The following is a 19,235-nucleotide window of genomic DNA, read 5'->3' as shown; positions in this document are numbered from 1 at the left end:
GCCCTGAGCTCACCCTGCCTGAGGAGCAGAATGTGCCCAGGGCACCAGGTGTGTTTGTAACTGCCCTGCCGGGATCAGCTCCTTTCATCTCTGGACATGACTACTGCTCGTGGGAAACATTTCACACCCTGCCAGATGAGAGGCAGGAGAGGTCCCACTTCCTCAGGGTGAACAGCCCACCCCTTCCTCACTCCAAAGACAGCGCAGGAGGAAAGGAAGGATTCTGTTTTCCACAGCCTTCTGTGTTCAGCACACACCACTTCCAGAGGCACCTTCTGACTCACCCCTTGCTCACATCTGGGACAGAAACTCAATGCCTACACTGGAAATTGAGCCACACAAAAGCTCAGGAAGGCACCAGCCCAACCCATACAAACAGCCTCAGCCCTGACTCCAACTCCCTGCCCATATCCTGCCTCACTCCAGTGTTTTTTCCTAGGAATAAAGCTCACACTGTGTCAGATGTTCCCCTGCAGAAGTGAATATGGAGGGAAGAGAGGGATGCCCTGCTACACTCAACCCTCCTCTCTACACTGGCTGTTTCCAGAGCTACATGTTATTCCTTCTGACCCAAGGGAAGATTTTGTGAGGCAAAGAACACAACTCCACAGCTCTCAAAAAGAGCCAGGATACAGGGATAGAGGGACCAACACCCCAAATCAACAGCAGCTCTGTTTGCCCACCTGCCAAATAGAGGCAGCTACTGCCCTACTGAAGAGCCAACCTCTGTCCCATGCAAATCTCCCATGTGGAATAAATTCTCTAACCTTCTCTCCAACAAAAAAGCCCTTTAAATCCAGGAGATCCAGTTTTTCTACGGGAAACCTAAGCACAGCAATTTCTTTATAGGGACACTGCAGCCCTAGCTTTGGAATGAGCCTAATGCCCTGTTTATACAGCTGGGAACTGCAGCAAGACACGTCCTATGCTCACTGAACATTCAAAATCTGTAGTGAATGACATGAACAAGGACAGTGTCAGTAAATTATGCCATGTACTCCCTTCCTTTTGTCTGTGGAAGATCTCAGAAACCTGGAAAACAGGTTGTCACTTCATTCTCTGCACTAGAACAGGGAATGATGCCATTACAAATTTAGAAAACCATTTTTAAAGCACCTTTGATACACAGTGAAGGAAAAAATGGTCTTGGCAACACAAAGGGAAAAAATGGACTAGGGCAGATATTAGAAGGATGGTCCAGCACAAGTCAAAATGGGGAATAAAGGGATGTAACTGAAGCAATGGCAAATGTTTTATTCAGTCACAGATCCAGTCGGAGCCTTTGGATCCTGCACATCAAAGCCTTGGGACCAGATTTTTAAAATGGGACTTGGTGGGATGAGAAACAGGATTAATCTGAACCAGAACAAACCTATCCATCCAGGGGTTTGAACAGTCACTGTCCCAGCTCAAACCTGCCCACTGAGCTGGGGGATAGCTGGTACAAAATGGATATTCTGCCTATGGAAAATACCCCATGGGCCCAGGACCAGTGCTGGAATGAGTCATAACCACTCAGTACTCTCAGTACTCCAGAGCAGAACATCCCACACCAAATGGTAGGAGCAAAACAGCCTCATGAAAGAATAAAGTCTGCTGTGGTGGGAACAGCTTCCAAACAGGACACACTCCTGGCCTTTCCCTGTGCAGCACAGCAATGCCAAGCCCCCAGACTCAGGCACATATCCTTTGCACATTCCCAATGAACTGCTGGTAAGCCAGGAATCCAAGGCAGCAGGGAGAAACATCAGCTGCTCCAAAGGGCTCCCAGAGCAAGAGGAACAGGAATGAAACGTGACAGCACAGTGACACCATGATCCTGATACTTTATCCTGAAGGAAAGCTTCCCACAGGAGGAATCTGCCTGTGGAAGTCCAGGCTGTGCCCCTGCGCGTGCCAGGGGCTCCAAGGCAGGCCCTTACCGGAGTTTCTGGATGTTGGAGGCGATCCCAGACAGCCGGTATATCCCATCCACAATGCCGTGCTTCTCGATGAACTCAGTGCAGCTCTTGAGGACCTGGGGCACTGAACAACAACAGCTGGGGGTTAGTAAAGTCCTACTTCAGGCTGTGCTCTTGGCAGGTGCCATGAACTATTTCCAGCTGGGAAATGGCTTCAGTTCCTCAGGGGAGAAAGCCTGTAGGAAATTTAACTTCAGGAGCTGGTATGGAAACTGGTCAGAGGTGCTCCTGCTTTAACAAGGGAATGCCAGGATACGAATCAGGTCAAAAAAAGCCTATTGTGGTCAGAAACAGGAACTGTGGTATGAAATCCCATTCCAGAAGAGCTGTAAAATGGAATAAGTACTGTCTTTCTGATCTATACAGCGTTAATCTATCCTGCTTGGTTTAAGGAAATATAAACATGAGGGAGATGCCGCTTTTGGCATCACGGCCAGGAGAGCTTTTACAACTGATAATTTCACCCCCAGTGACTGCTGGAGCACGGCTGGATGTGGAGAACTCCACAGCATCCCACACGCACAGAAAGTGCAGACAGAGCAGGGCATGACAGAATGGAAAAATCAGCCCAGGGGATATAATTAGGTGTCAAGTTAATATTCCAGCCGCTTCACCACCCCATTCCTTCCAGCTGGCTTCCCAGACTCATGCACATCCAGTGCCGGAGCTGTGTGTCCATCCATGTAAGCTTGAGAAGGAGCAAATCACTGGACTTACAACAAGAGATAAAACTGCCCCAAACACAGAGAGAAAGTCAGAATCACAGGAGCTCCTGTCAGCACCGGCAAATCTTCACAGAAAAAGCTGGGATCCCTGTGGAACCCTCTGCCAGCCACCTTTCTGCAGCAGCTCCTCTGTTGACCTCAATCTATTCTTTAGATGCCAGGTCTGATCAATGTGCCACGTGACACAGATTGCAAGCAGGTCATGTGGCAAATCCCCTTACACCACATAGCAAATGCCATCTGCCAGGCAGTGCTCCCAACTGCTGCACTTGGATGCTCCATGCTCCCCCCAGCCTCCACAAGGCTGCTTTCCCAGCCCGCAGCAAACCCCTACAGCTGGAGGAAAGGCTCATTTCAGATGGTTCCCTGGAAATCAGCAGGTGTATCCCAGGCTAAGGGCACGTCTGCTCCACACTGGACACAGGACAAGGTGAAAGCTGCAAATCCTGCAGCGTGTCAATCACAGGCTCAGCTGGAGCAGATCAGACCCTGCACCTGGGATGCTCCAAGACACCAAGACACAGCCAGAACTGAGCCAGCCAGGGTTCAGGTTTATCCCTTACACTCCCAGGGATGTACAGCAGCTTTCACAATTTCCCAGTCAGGGGCAGACTTTAGGGCGAGCAGACCCCTTGTACATTAAGCAAAGAGTCTTGGAAACCAAGTGCTGCTTTTTTTGGGAAGGAAAACCAGTGGAGGTGAAGCCTTCTGTTACCTCAGCATCAGCAAGCTCCAAGGAGCACCATAGCTGATGGCTTCAGGAACCAACCAGACACACTCAGAGCCATCTGAACTGGCATAGGCAGCAGGTTCTCACCAAACACACACTCAGCATGTTGGGGACACGTCCATCAATCACCCACAAGGGCAGATATGAGCAGAGTAGGTGGAACACGAGGCCCCGAGTTCTCATATTGTTTCAAAAACATTTCTGGAGGACAATGCTTAAACCTTTATGCAAAAAGATTCAACATCTCTTGAAGAAGAAAGTTTTTAAGGCTGGAAGTGGACAAGGAAGGACTTCTTTCCTACTCAAGCAGTGTCCAGAAATGGCTGAAGTGTGCACTGCACACTTTGAAGATGAATGGGGCCCAGGTGTGAACTGTGCAGGGCAGCGGAAGTGAAACAGCTCCATCCCGTGCAGCAAAGGTCAGGGACAAGGCTCTGGATGCTGATACAGTCAGTGGTGTTGGTCCCCTGTGGGAGAAGAGCACCCCAGGCTGCCAGACACACCTGAACCAAGACCCTGTGGGATGTCCACGTGTGTCTGTCCCACAACCACCCGTTACAAAGGGCCAGAAGTCACAGCTCTCACCAGTGACCTGCACAGGGCTAAGCCCCCATCAGCAGCCTTTCCTGCATGCAGGAGTCCCAGAGGATCAGGCAAAGGAGTTTTCCCAAGTTTGAAAGTGTTGTGGCAAGATCTGCTAATGCTGCAAATTCCAAAGACCTTAATGGTCCATCCTGCAACCACAAGAGGGGTCGCCTGGAATCAGTAGAGCCCATTGAAAGAAATAAATCAAGATGCAAGTAAATAAACAGCAATACACAATAAATAAAAAAAAAGCGAACACATCAAGAGGCAGATAAATAAACAGCACACTCCCTGCCTGCCCCATCCCCACCAGGAAGCCTGGAGTGACAGTGTGGAGCAGGGCAGGGGAGCCCAGGGGAAGGCAAGGGCTTCCTGCAGCACCAATGCTCAGCCTCAAGTTCTCTTTTGTCATGGAAGAACCTGGGCACAGTGAGAGTAATTAATACACCCTGAAAAGATCCCAGCAGTCTTGTTCCAAGCATTTCCTCATCTGGTTACCAGGACGATCTGTTCTGTAAGCTAAATATACCATACCAGCACCACGGATATTTTGGGGGCATTCTGCACGGTTGAAAAAGGGATTGAAATTCAAGTAGGGCTAAAATTGTACCTGAGGGCCCTTTGCTGGGGTGGTGACTTCATTTTTCAGTTTTTTGAACAAAGATCACATCTGGCCATTGGGTGTGTGTTTAACCTCCCTCTGCCCTTTGACTGAAAAGCCATTTTAGAGATGTATATCCACACATGTAGGGAATAGTGACTGCTCCCTCAGAAGGACAAGGCAGGATGACTATACAAGCCAAGACTACATTTTGCAAATGTTAAGTGTGCCCAGACCATCACCTACAGCAGCTTCTGACACCGCACTGTGACTTTTTCAAGTACCTGTGTCCATCTGCTGCAAAAATCCCTCCCCTACAGGTGAACTTCTCGGTTCGGGAACTGATTTTGGCTTCTAGATCCCAAACCGCAACCCAGATTTGAACCAGACAGGCACCTCAGCCTCATCCCAGCAGGGAACCAAGGGAGATTTCCTCTCACAGGATGGAACAGCAGCAACACTAAAGTTCTACTAATGGCAGTTAATTACTGTGGTTTCCTGCAATTACAACAACCAGACTGGATGGCACACATGGTTTGCATTCAGAGACATAAAGGCCCACCTGGGTCAGCACCTGGTTCCCGGCAACCCCCAGGAGCTTTGGGAAAGACAGGAGGAGGGGGTGAGTGAGCACAGGGTGACACTCAGTGCATTTCTGCAGTCCCATCTACCCTCTGCTCAGGGAACCTCTGAGCCCAGAACTGGCGCCTGGGTTATCCAGTTCAACACACAGCCCTTTCCAGCGCCACATTCCCAGGCAAGTAACAAAAATCACTGATTCCCAGGGTGATTTTAGTCCTTTTCTGAGCCATGAAGTCTTCAGCCAGTGACTCCAGAAAACCTCCCTGCAGCAAAGTCATTGCCTCAGCTGCAGGCAGCTAAAATGCACTGCCAGGTGCTGCCTGGAACAGCCAGCTCTGCAGTGGAGCACTGCACAAGCCTCCCATTCCAAAAACCATGACCTCTCCCTCCTTCCCTCCACTGTCTCCAAAAGCAAGTGGTTCCAGGAGACAAAGTGCAAAAGGCTGGAAATGTGGATGCCTCACTGAAGGGGACCCCAGCATGTTTCCTCAGCACAGCAGCCAAAGGAATTCATTCAACTCCTTCCTGAGCATCTCTCAGCTGGTTTGAAAGGTTTATTGCATCTCCAAGGGCTTGTTAACTGCTTAATTCTCTGCCATTAAGAGGAAGCAGAAGTTTTATGGTTTTCATTGTGAAGAACATTTTGATTCATCCCCACATCAGGCACATTTCTTTTTCTATCTTGTTGGGTGGGTTTTTATTTTTTGAATCTTTTGTAATGTTCCCTCCCTGGGCTTTGGGAGGCTTACTTGTGTTGTGTTTTATTTTATTTTAGTAGCACATTACTGGAACCAGAAGTGTTTGTTCAGGCTGGGGCACAAGGCCTCCCACCAAGCTCCCCTCTGGCACTGGCATTTTCCCAAAATACAGCAGTGGGGTGCAGGTCCCACAGGCCAAGCCTCGGGGGCTGGGCAATGGCCCGGAGCACCCGAAATGCTGCTCCTCACTGAATTCCTCACATAGCAAACCCACAGGGGAGCTCAACCTCCAGGAACTTGGAAAACCAACTGCCTCAAGCTCTGCCTCAGCAGAGGTGACAACCAGCAGCCAGTGCCAGCAGACTTGGGAAGCACATGGAAAATCCAGACCTGAGTAACAGGAGGTTAAAGCCTGTTTTGAGCCACCAGGAAAGAAATTGGAACAATCAGCCATCAGATAAAATGCAGGTGGAGGCATTTTTTGCCCACCCCTGGTTGTTCAGGCTGCCTTTGGGAACAGCTGGGAAGGACAGGCAGGGACAGGGACAGGGGAAAGGTATCCCAAGGACATCCAGCACAGCACAAACAGTGCCACTGCAGCAGGATGAGCCCCTTTCTTGGAATTCTGTGCCCTGGCCAAGACTGACAACTTCCAGACATCTGGAATTAGCCACATAAATCCCAACTCCACTGCCATTAATGCGGGATTATGGAAAAACCTAACAGGGAATATCTTCTCTTTAAGAAATATGGTTCCTTTTACTCCACTAATTTCCTATTTTAACTCAATTTTACAACCATTAAGGTTGAAAAATACCTCTAAGATCATCAAGGCCATTTTCCAAAAAACTGTCAAAGAATTTCCTTAAAAAAGAAACACACAGTAAAAACCCTGTAATATTTCAGCCTGTGACTTTCAAATTTCTCATTTCTGAAGCTCTTCCTTCCACCTTAGAGTGAAGGTTACACGAAGGTGTAAAGCAGCACAGGAGAGAGGTTAAGGATTTTCTTTTTAGTGTTGCATGAGAAGTTCCCTGTCACACAATATTGTACCTCCATGTGTCATTCCACAGGCACACCGACCACACCAGCCCCTGCACGTTCAGAAAAACATCAAACTTTAAAAAGACTCTCTTCTCAGGACTTTTGTCTCATTCCTAAATCCCTCTACTCATGTTTGAATCACCAAGAGAAATGTAAAACCAACCAAACACACACTTTCCATCCTTCATGATGCTCAAGGCCAGGTTGGATGGGGCTTGGAGCAACCTGGGATAGTAGAAGGTGCCCCTGCCTGGGGCAGCAGGTGAGATTGGGTGGGATTTGAGGTCCCTTCCAACCCAAGCCACTCTGGGATCCTGTGATTCTTCAATTCCCTGTCCCTCATTTCGAAGCCGTGAGCCACATTTAAATTATCCACACTGGTGATGAGCTGTATAAAGTCTGAGCTGCCCCAGCTCCTGGTCACACACACACAGTTCTTATCTGCAGTGTGACTTTTGCACTTGAGGAAGTACAACCATGGCAGAGTGCACCATAACCCATGAGCTGGAACCCAGATCCACGCTGGGCTCATAGAGGGATCAGCACTGGACTCTGCTTCCTCAGGCTGGAATTGTCTTTTATGGCAGCTCAGCCAGGACTGTGGAAAAGCAAAGTACAAACTTCAGGCCTGGGGAACAGAAATATCCCTGGGCTGCATCAGGCACAGCAGGTCGATAGCCACATCTGTCAGGTCCTGGGAGATCAGCAACATTCCCATGGCTATGCCAGGACAGCCTGGAATCTGAGGGCTGCACAGGGATCCTCACTACTTGTTATCCACCATGGAGATGCTGTACAGCCAATCCCTATCCCAGGCTGCATCCACCCAGTTCCCAGCGCTTGGGTTGAATTGTTTTAAACACAAAATATCACAGAATCATTAAGGTTGGAAAAGCCTCTAAGATTGAGTCCAACTGCTCCCCCAGCCCTGCCAAGGCTGAATCATGTCCCCAAGTGCCACAACCCCATAACCCTGGACAGCCTGAGCAGTTTCAATGCTTGACAACCCCTTCAGTGAAGGAATTTTTCCTAATATCCAACAAGATACGACTAATACCTCAGATATGGCCAGTGTGTTGGAGCTTTTTTGTTTAGCTTGATTACACTCTCTTCAATAAACTGAGAGGGGGAAAAAGTTCTCCCCTTGCTAAGAGCAGCAGGATAGGAGCACAAGCAATTCTTGTACTGACTGTGACATTTTCCCTCATGTTTGTTCCCACCACAGCTGTAGTATTTCGAAATGCAAATTAATTTTCAACTCCCCGCCATCCTCAGGGTCATTCAGACACAAAGAATTCTCTCCTTGCAGCTGCAGGCAGGGTGAGAGAGAAGGGGAGAGACAAACTGGGTCTTTTTTAACAGCAAAGGCTTGTGTTCCCTGCTCAGCAATCCCAAGGTTGTCCCCCTCAAACAAGGCATTCTCCACAGGGATCCCATGTACCTCGTTGTAATGCTGACCCCGTACCCTATAATGCCGAGTTCCAGCAACTCGGAGGGCAGATGGTGAAGCAATTAACAGTGCCTGTTGTGGTTGGAAGTTTGCCCAAAATAGCTCAAAACTGTTGGCCTTTGAAAGTATCAACTTGTGTCCAGTTAGTTTGTGCAGCAGAAAACACATCAGCAGCAAGGGGAGTTCTCTGCTCATCTCCAATTTGGGTCAACCATTCCCTTTTTTTCTAGGCTGCTGCATCTGCCTTTGATGTCACAAGAGACACTCAACTGCCATATCCAGGGGGACTTCAGGCACCTAAAACACTCTGGCTTGCCACAATTTAACATCAGAAATGTTCGGATTTGGGATGCAAACCCAACCAAGGAACACAGTAAATACAGGGGGAGCACACAGGTAAATTTACTTAATTCCTACAGACATTCACAACTGGATGTCACATGCCAACCTGTGCTGGCACTTGGATAAATACTATTTGATATTTATATCCCACTCCTAATCTCCCAAGTACCTCCTGGGTATTAGGAATTTACCTTGTGGCACCTTGGGGGCAGATACGGGCTATTAGTTTGACTGTACAAGCCTGGAGATGGAATGGGAGATAACAAACAAGTTCCCCAAGGCCACAGAATTGTGGGACAGACGAGTTTGAGCTCCCAGCTCAGGGCCAGGACTCTGAGTACAGCTGTGGCCATTGATTGCCCCAGTCCTTTGGTGATGGATTTGGAATAAAAAATTACCATAAATCAGAAAATACTGAAAGGAAACTGGTTTGGGCATGTTTGAGGCTTCCTGGTTTCAATATATTGCCAATTCAATTAAAAAAGGGACAGCCAGGACAGCAGGATGGAGGGAAGGGGATGGCTAAGATTACCTGGGAGCTCAGAGGTTCTCAAGCCACAACAGCCCCATGGAATCGCTGCCCCAGAAGGCAACTTTAAAACCTTTCTCCCCTCATTTACACTGTGTGTGCACAGGGCTGTGCACAGCAGGGACTCAGGTGCAAGTGAAAATGCTGAGACAGGCAAGTGTTTCTTCACTGCAAAATGGCAAACTATATATAGATACACAAATACTAGTGAGGGAGGAAGAGTAGGAGGATTTCCAGTGTCCCCAGTTAGGTGGCCTTGTCAGGAAACTAAAGATGCACCCCTGATTTGTGAGCTGCAGCTCTATATAGAAACTATCAAGTCAGATATTCAGGAGAGCATTACAAAAATTACTGGATGAGTAAGGATGCATTATTTTTCACGCTGTGCCAATGGAAAAGTCAGGATCCCCTTTTTAAAAAAACACCTGTAATAGGGTAGACAAGGTGAATCACCCTCCAGACATCCTCATCTGCTTGGATAACAAGTATAAAAAAGATGAACCCTATTTTAAGGGACTCGCCAAAGTCACACAAGAAATGCCTCAGCAGAAAAGAGAATTGCAAACAAAAACTTCAAAACTCAGATTTATGTCCTGATCACAACTGCTTTAGGCATAAAAATGCTTAAAAATAGAGACAGAAGGAAAACTGGGATAGGAGGATGCCAGAGCTGAACCTACTTTGGAGCTTTGTAACTTTTCAGTTCACATCCAAACTTGTCAGCTTCGATACTCTGAAAACACCTACTGAAAGCACAAAACTGCCCCAAGGGTTCATTCCCAGAGTGAGCACATCTAACACAAACCCCAGCCTCATCCAGAACCAACATTCCCTTGCCCTGCTGGAATGGCTGTGGCCCATGTCACCATTCCGAGGGAAATGTCAAACACGCCACACACAACCAACACTTCAATAAACCTTTGTACAGGAACAAGTTGTTATTGCCTGAACAAACCCACTGATGGTTGTATGATGGATTATCTCTGGAGATGAATTCTTGACACTACCTCAGAGGGGGACTGCAGGGCTGGCCTGTTGCTCCAATTGCTAAGGGAGAAAGCGTCATTCCCCACTAGTGACAGGTGACAGGAACATTTCTGGCCTGGAAGAATGAATGGTATTCCCACGCTCTGCAGTCCAGGCAATCCCACCACATGATGCCCAGCAGTATTTGAATAAAAGTACATTGTAAAGTAACCCCTTGCATGCTGCAGCTCAGGAGTCCCTCACTCCCAGAACAGCAAAGTGGCTTTTCCCTGGTGGGTTCTGACCCACCTGGACCAGTGCTGACCCATCCTGGCCGATGCTGACCCTCTCTGCTGGGTGCTGACCCACCCTGGCCTGTGCTGATCCTCCCTGGTGGGTGCTGGCCCACCCTGGCCTGTGCTGACACATCTTACCACCTGGAGCAGCCCCAGCCCTGCCTGGGCTCCCCATGGGCATTGTAGCCCCATTTGACTCCCAGTCCCTCCATCAGCTCATCAGCGTCGTGCCCAGCTCCCAACCCCTGCCTCTCCTGCAGCCCAGCACCACCCTTCCCCTCACTCCCGCCTATGTCACACCCCCAGGAGCTGTGGGAAGCTCCCCGGCCAAACATTCCGAGGCAGGAACCAGGGCACGGTGCAGCTGCTGCAATGCAGCATTCCACCAGCTCCCACACTCCACAAACATCCTCTGCCAACACAATCCTGCTAATTGGGGTCGGGCTAAATTTAAGTTCTATTTAGTTTCCTTCAGGAGAGAAAAATTTGGGAGAAAAAGAAGAATCTCTGCCTACAAAGGGAGTCAGAACAAGATCTCTTCAGAAGTCAGGGATTGGGGTGGATTTGCTGCACCTTACAGCTCCATAAAAGTGTGACAGGACACAGGGAATGGCTGGAGCTGTGTCAGGGGAGGGTTAGGTTGGAGATCAGGGAAAGGTTCTCCCCCCAGAGGGTGCTGGGCACTGCCCAGGTTCCCCAGGGAATGGGCACAGCCTAAGGCTGCCAAAGCTCCAGGAGTGTTTGGACAGCACTGCCAGGGATGCACAGGGTGGGACCGTTGGGGCATCTGTGCTGGGCCAGGAGCTGGACCGGATAATCCTTGTGGTCCCTCCCAACTCAGAATACCCTGTGATTCTGTAAAACAAACCAGCAAGGCAGGTGGCAACTGCACCAACCCAACTGGGAGTATTTCTGAGGGCAACGGAGAGCCAGCAACTCCCAGCTGAGCCTGGTCTGCTGCCAAGTGATGCTTCCCTGGCAGGGAACTATCCCAAGCCCAGCAGGAGCCAAGAGATGAGTAAGGCACTGGATGGGATTCAGACAGGACTCTTCAGGCAGGCTCCACAGGGTGTCTGGAGGTGACTGGAGAAATATTGTGCAAACCAACATACTTGAAGGGAGCATTACCACAGGCTCTGCCAACAGACAAGTCCAAAATCCCTCATATCAAAACTGGTTTTACTCTTGCAGGTCCCAGCCCATCATTCAGTGCTGACATGTGACAGAGAAGAAAAGGACACCTTGCTGAGGCTTTCATTGGAAGCAACACACCTATGCATACCCAGCCCCATGCCCAGGAGCCTTGTGGCTCCCAATTCCCTCTTTCCCAAGCAGTTTGGAGCATAGATGATTTGGAAAAATAATCATGTGATCTGCCCATGACTCAGAACCTCACCAAAGAGACCGGACAGCAATGCTTCCTTCCCTCACCTACAAGGGCCTTTGGGGAAGGACTGCTTGGCACCTCATGGAGGTGTAACTCCTACCCTGGAAGGGCTCCAGTACTATTTGGCCAGCTCAGTGTCAGCACAAACCAAACTGGAACTGAAAAGAAAACACACCAAACCAAACCCCCAGGACACTGCCCAGAACTCACCACAGTCCCCACCATGAATCATCACAACGCAGGAGGGTTTTTAGGGTGCAGTGTTCATCCCTCACACTGTTATTGTAAACACTTGTTCAATCCTCACCTCCCCCCCTGTAGCTGCTCAGTGTTCCTGCTCGGATCCACGCAGGACACTCAGGGTAATGACAAACCACATCCTCCCTAGGGCAGCAGCACCATCAGCCTGCTGATGCACTCCTCCCGCCTTCCCCAGACACCCTTCCCTAGGGAGAAACCTGGGCACAGACATATCATATCCTGAGCTTTAGAGCTGCAGGTACTGTCCCGCCAGCCTGGAAGGCACCTTCCAGCAGGGAGAGCACAGTCTCGGCACAGGCCCATCCCAAAAACTGAGGTAACCATGACAAATGCCCTGCTTGGTGAGGGCTTGGCGTATGCTGCATGTGGAGCTTTGCAGGATGGCATCCCAGGGCTCCTGCTCCCTAACAGCAAACCAGGGCACATTCCTGCATCACTTTCCTCCTGTGCATCCCATGCCAGATTTATCCTCGGTGGCTCTGCGGATGCAGAATGAGGGATTACTTGCTGAGCCCACAGAAAGACAAGGTACTGCAGTAGGTGAAACATCCCCTCTGTGTTTGTAAATCCCCTCTGGGTACACAGCAAACACACTCTTCTCCTGGCTGAGCAATCTGAGCCAGCTGCCTCAGCGCAGGGTTTATTAAAAAAATGTTACACTTATTGCAGTTTTTTCCTTATCCCTTTTATTCTCTCGCTCCACTTCCTGCTCACTAAAAATGAGCACAGTTTCAGAGATTCATGACTACAGAACTGGGGCTGCTCATGTTGTTTCTCTATAAATTCTTGAGAATTTGTCAGCTTCACAAAGCTGATAACTAAGAAAATTCTTAGCATAACAGCAGTTTGGTTCAATATTGTATTTTTGAAGTGCACACGATGCCTTGTCACTCACTGCAATCACTGGGGACAGTGGCATTTGCTCCTTCAGCCCTGACACATATTTTTGGAGACTGGACATTGACGCAACAAAACTAATATGAGCTTAAACAAATCGATGAATGTATTGGGTTCTTTTTGCTCTTCTGAACTCAGATGTTCCCGGTTGTGATCCCAAAGTATCGCCAGCAGGTACCACACACAGACTTCAGCCAGAGCATCCTGTGAGCTCCTGGAAAAATTACTTGATGTTCTGATTATGAGAAGGAGCTTCTTTAACTCACCTCAGGCCCCTTTCAGCAGGTCAGCACTGCAAGAGACTCCATGACTGAGCCACAGTAATGCTACAAGAGGAGGGAATCTTAAAATGCTGTGCATGCACAGAGCTCAACTAGCAGGAACCCAGAAACATCTCCACAAGCCCCATCCCAGGGATTACATCACTTGGAATACAGGTCAGGGAGCTGAATCACATGGAAAACAACAATCCTGCTGTGGGAAACAGAGCCAGGCGTCTGCTGGCAACACTCAAATTGGATCTGCTTCACTCCAGGGAGTTAGGAAAGAGTTATTAAACCAAGGGTGAAAGCAACTGGCGACTCCTGAGCTGAGGGACCTCATTAGCACAGTCCAGTCAGTGTCACCCCATTGTGTGGGATGGTGGGGAGTAACCAGGACAAGGACAGAGCTCCCAGAGACTGTCACACAAGAACCACCAGTGGAGTTAAAGCAGCTTAATTTAGCCCAGAATGTGTCTTTGAATGCTGAAGAAACCTCCCACTAAAACCAGGGGAAGGAGCAGGCACAGAGGGCAGGGAAAAGCTTTGGCCATTGCTGACTAGTGCCTAACAAAAACATACAGGAGGAGGGCTGGGGATGAAAGGGAATTCTCTCCTTCCCATTAATGAGCTCACTCTGCTGGCATGGCTCCTGCCCTCTGAGAGTGCTCTCACAGCATGCCCATAAAACCAGAGCCACCCAGTGCTCTGAATTACCTACTCCTGATGCAGGTTCCATGTGGGTCTGTCTGTTCTTGACACCAAACCATCTCTGGTGCTTTTCATGCCCCAATAAAGACCTCAACTGGTTCCAATTAAGCCAACGAGCCTTGCCACAGTCCTGATGCAGTAAGAACAAGCACATACTCTGCACCAGCTGGTAGTGAAACACTTCTATGTCAGGCAAGGGAGTGCACATTGCTGTTACCAAGCAAATTGGCTGGAAAAAGAGCAAGAAATGCCTTCCTGCCCTGTGCCAGCCCTTTTCCAAAAGGCACCTGGATGAACAAGAGGTCTGAAGCACCACTAAAAACAACTTTAACAGAGAAACTCTATTCCTGCCCCACACATCCTGTCACTTCTCCCTCTGCCTGCACACAAAAGCTGGGAGACATCAGGTGGACAACTCTGGCACAAGGGATCTCCTGCAAAGCCACGCAACAGATCCCATCACTGCTTTCCTAATAGCCTTAACTCCCAGGCAAACCACCAGCAGCCCACGGCTGCTCCAGGCTGCTTTCCCAATGCCCCTCGGAATGTGAGCTCCTGAAGGGAACAGCCATGGCTGGGGAGCTGGTACAGCATCAAAGTGCTCTGGCTGCTCCTCAGCACTGCAGGAACCTGAGCTGGAGGTGGCACAGGGAAAGGGCAGGAAAGAGCCTGTGAAATCAAAGTTCACCCCAGGAAGAGTGGTAACAATTGTCTAATTTTTTTTCTTGGAATGGAGAGGTTTTCTCCTCTGCCCCCCTGAACTGCTGATGGGGAGGGAAAAGGGACCCAGAAGGGAGACAAAATGAACACAGAGGAAAAGTAAGCTGTGATGAAACACAATATCCAGTTAATTCCTGTAAATTCTGTGAAATCCAAGGAAAAGGCATATGCAGGATCTACACTGCAAATTGTGCTAGAATCATACAAAGGTACTGAGTTAGAGAAATGTAGGGGTTTAACATGCCTGTTAATTAATCACTGACACTGACATACAAATAAAGCTTATTTTCCTGGGGAAAAAAATTATTTGAAGAGTTGAAGAGGTTGAAAACCCATCTGCAGGAGTTGCAGCCACCTTCAGTGCTCCCACATTAAACCACAACACTTCCCACATTGAAGCATGATGTTTGCTCCTCATTAGCCGCAGTTTTCCTTTCAGCCACAGATTTGCGTCACACAGTTGTCCCCCAGCATGAACCCTGAACAGCCACAATCACCCTGACACATTCTCAACAGAGGAAGAACTCAGGAGCAGGTTGTTTCTTACCGTCATGTCCAGAGTTGAGCAGGTGCTCCCCTAGGTCACAGCCAAACACCCTTTCCTTGAGGATCCCCCGCTGTTTCAGTTTCTGTTTCGTTGGGCGCGACTTCATGAATGTCCGGAGGAAGGTGATGAGCTTTCCGTGCTTCTTTGATACTGCACAAGACAACAAAATAACCGCTTCATTTCAGATCTGGCAATCACTGATCAGAACTCATTCTACAAAGCATGTAAGAACTGTAGTAACATTAATATCTATTATTTACAGGAACAGATTTTCCAAGGTTTGACACAAAACAGAAACTTGGCTTTTGCTCCAGCCCTTGGCTAGCATGGAGTTACCAGGAGCCAGCTGGAATGGAAGAACTGAACACAAAGACACATTTCTATGCAGAGCAGCTTCAGGAGGGAACGACCTGAAGGGCTGACTGTGGGCAGCACCTGGTAGGGGCAATTTCATCTCTGGAAAAGGGAACAAGTCTCAACTGAGAAATCCAGTCATCTCCTGTGCAAACCAGTGTGTAACCTACAGGCAGAAATGAAGCTTTGTGACTGGCCCTCGTTCTGGTCTGAGGCCCCTCCAAAACAAAGGGCTGACTCTAATCTCTGAGGCTGAGCAGGTGTAGCTCCCTTAGAGACCAACCTGCCCTCCCAGCACACCTGGGCCTCACTGCCCCTCACTGCACCTGCACAGGCACCACCCCAGGGCCTCAGCAACTCCCTGATCTTGTCAAGCCATCACAAAATAAAACCGCAGAATCACAGTCACTGAGGTTGGAAAAGCCCTCCAAGGCCATTGACTCCAACCTGTGCCAAATCCTCACCTTGTCACCCTGCCCAGAGCACTGAGTGCCACATCCAGGTGTCCCTTGGACATGTCCAGGGATGGGGACTCCAACATCCAGCCCTCTAAACAGGTAACTAAGGCAGCCAATTGAAGAGATGCAGTTTATCCCCTCCAGAATGAACACAAGCAGCCTCCAAAGAGAGGAGGATGTGGCTCGGGAGCTACCCTCCAACCTCCTGCTCTGTCCCTCTGGGCTGTGCTAGGGAAACTCTGGTCCCTCTGCTAAATCCACCTGCTCAGGCGCTGGATCCCAGTGGAGGGCAGAGGAGAGCAGTGGGTGACAGCAATGACCTGGCCCTGGGAGGAGAAGCCCGGCCCAGGTTGAATGGGAGCAGAACAATGCCATGGAATGCCAATGTTCCTCCAGAGGCCCTCAGAGCCTCCCCAGCAAAAGTGCCATTGTGTACACGATTTAAAAGCAGTTTAATTCACCAGAAGAGCTCTACTGAAGGGAACAAACTGCTGGGTATAAAGGCTTATGCTTTGTGAGGAAGCCTTTGCAGCTCCAGAGGTTGTAAAGGCGCCTGCAGCAGCAGCAATCGCCCTCCCCCTACTCCTCCCTCTCATCCCAGGCAGGAAAGACAACAGCCATATATTCCACCGGCACTAAACCCACAAATACCACCATCAAATATCAGCAGAGCAATACCTTCCAAAGCAGGGAAGACCCTCGGGGACAAAGGTCCATCCCTTCAGTGTTACCTCTGCTGCCTAATGAAATGTGAAATACTGAGAGCAGCCCTGAAACTGAGACTTGGCAAAGCAGAAATGGATGAGCACTGCTTCACTCCAGAGGGGGGGGTCTTCAACTAGGGATCACAGAAAACCCTGTCCAAAGAACATGATCATACCACACAATGCTTCATGATGCGTTAATCCCTTCACAGCTGAGTATTTCTCCTTCAATTTTATCAGACATTGGCACAGTCCCTCTATTGGTATATAAAACAAACTGGATATATTTATATTATTTATATTTAACCTGATTCCACTGACCTTAACAAATTTGTACTGTTGTGACAAAAGCAAACTTCTCCTTCTGCACAAAGTCCCCTTTAGCAGCACAACACCAAACTGATCCTCAGCACCACCTGAATACCTGAAATCCTAAAAACCCCACCAAATCCCATGTCTGCATCCTCAGCAATCAAACCCAAATCATTTAACAACCACAGGAGCCTTGAGCATGACAAACTGTGGCTGTGGGGGCTTTAATTAAAGGAATGCTTGCAGTTTGATGGGCTTTTAAATTGCACGCAATAAAGGACCAGATTGTGCTGACATGCCAAACCAAGTTAGGATGGGGTTTGGCTGTATCCATCATCACAGGAAAGTGAGGGCTCATTTATCACCTCCGATCAGCCCAGCTCAAGGATAAATGGAGACAGTCTCATCCTGACTCATGTGGAATTTCCAAGGTTAGCACCCTCAGGCTGCTGTGATAACGCCTCTGGAGGTGAGAGACCCGAGACACATGCTTTTACAACAGGCAAACAGAGCACCTACTAATCTAATAAAGCAACCATTAATATGTGTGCATTCATTTGAATAATTTCACATACACTGTATACTATGTACCTTGCTTGACTTAATGAAAACACGCCCATCAGAGAATGGATTTTAAATTGAGAAAAATGCATCCAATTCTAGTCCTGAAGGAATCCTACTACTAATGCAGATCAACAAGTGACTTTTGGGTGTCACCTCAGCACTAAAACCAGAAAAAAACTGCAACGGATGCACTTCCATGGTCTAGAGATGTACTTGGCTTGGTATTGGCATCACTGATCAGAAAAGTGACCTGAGTTTTTAAAACACAATAAATCTGCTCTGCCTTTAAGCCACTCAGTGCAGGTTAAAATAATTGTCCTGTTTTCTGCACCATTAAGCAGACTCCTACAAGCTCCCTGCCACAGAGACGTGGTGAAGCAGCCAAGGACTCTGGGAGGGCAGGTTCAGCCACCAGAAATTCCCTTGTCCCCAGCCTGTGGACGCATTTGCATGGCTGCTTGGTCACACAGAGCCTGATGTGCTCATCCCGGATCACTGCCTGCTCTGCAGAGCCTCTCCCAGGCTGAACCCAACTCCAAAGGCTGTACCCACGCAGGAATGATTCACTCGGGCTTCTGCTGGGTGGGGGAGAACAAGAGAACAGCAAGAAAATCCAAGCAGTCATCTCCCTGCTGACAGGTTATTAAGGAGAACAAAAGCAGGTAGGTGTCTGAGAGGGATGGGCTCTGCTCCTGAGCTGTGGGAGCTGCCTCCTGCAGCAGAAGCAAAGGTGAAATCCCTCACCCTGCTGCCCAGTGCCCTGGTATCACCGACCCTCGGACCAGCAATGCATCCTGAGGGATTCATTCCTGCTGCATTCTGGTTTGGATGAATGCAGCGCAGCAGACCCAGGCTCTGGATAAGCACCAATGCCAAGAGCAGCCAGGAATGCTGAAGAATCCATGTTTTCTGTTTCAAAACACCCATCCCAAAGCTTTGCTGCCCCACAGGTGACAGTGACAACAGCACCCAGCAGTGCTCTCCTGCTGCAGCACCAAGAATTGTTCTGCACCCAGAATTGGTGACTGCAGCAAAAACGGCATCAAGGCACGGGGTTTTGACCAGAAACAAATCTACAAACGTTACAAATGAAGCAGATGTGGATAAAACAAATTAATTCTTCCCTACCATTATTGTCCCACTAATAAAACAGGGACATGATAGGTCTGATCCACTCACAGCTTGGGCCTCCACATGACGTGTTCATAGAACTAAATTTGGGGACCAGCATTACCAACAGGCAGTTTGAAATGGTTGCTTTGCTCTGAGTTACCAACTGAAAGCCAAACCAAGCTAAACAAAAATTCCAACACTTATCTGTATTACTTTCCACCTCAGACTTAACCACTATAAAACACATTGTTTACCAAGAAATGAAGACTTTCCTAGACAGAGCAGGGGCTGCTTTTCCTCAGAAAGGCAGATTTGGCTTAATATCCTGGCCTGAAGAAGCAAAGATAAACTCACCATCCAGTGGAGTGAGCCTGGCTGAAAAAAATCCCCAAATGAAACCCTACTGAGAGACCCCACCTGAGGCTGAACCACTTCTGA

At 48.8% G+C, this 19,235-nt stretch overlaps 1 protein-coding gene across 6 annotated transcripts in view; it reads right to left on the bottom strand.

Moving 5' to 3' along the window:
• ARHGAP32 (Rho GTPase activating protein 32) overlaps positions 1 to 19,235 on the bottom strand; it is a 235,147-nt gene that overhangs the window by 20,133 nt on the left and 195,779 nt on the right. For all 6 annotated transcript variants that reach the window (XM_085081967.1, XM_085081970.1, XM_085081965.1 and 3 more), the window contains 2 exons: positions 15,293 to 15,442; positions 1,923 to 2,025 (listed from right to left, as the gene is read on the bottom strand). In XM_085081967.1, the coding sequence (XP_084938093.1) occupies positions 1,923 to 2,025; positions 15,293 to 15,442 (253 nt within the window). The remainder of the gene's footprint in view (positions 1 to 1,922; positions 2,026 to 15,292; positions 15,443 to 19,235) is intronic.

This window comes from Lichenostomus cassidix, chromosome 24 (assembly GCF_008360975.1).
Source record: "Lichenostomus cassidix isolate B80296 chromosome 24, HeHo_3.0, whole genome shotgun sequence".
Classification (NCBI taxonomy): domain Eukaryota; kingdom Metazoa; phylum Chordata; class Aves; order Passeriformes; family Meliphagidae; genus Lichenostomus; species Lichenostomus cassidix.
Note: the sequence above shows the minus strand (reverse complement) of the source record. Positions and strands in the feature narration are given on the sequence as shown.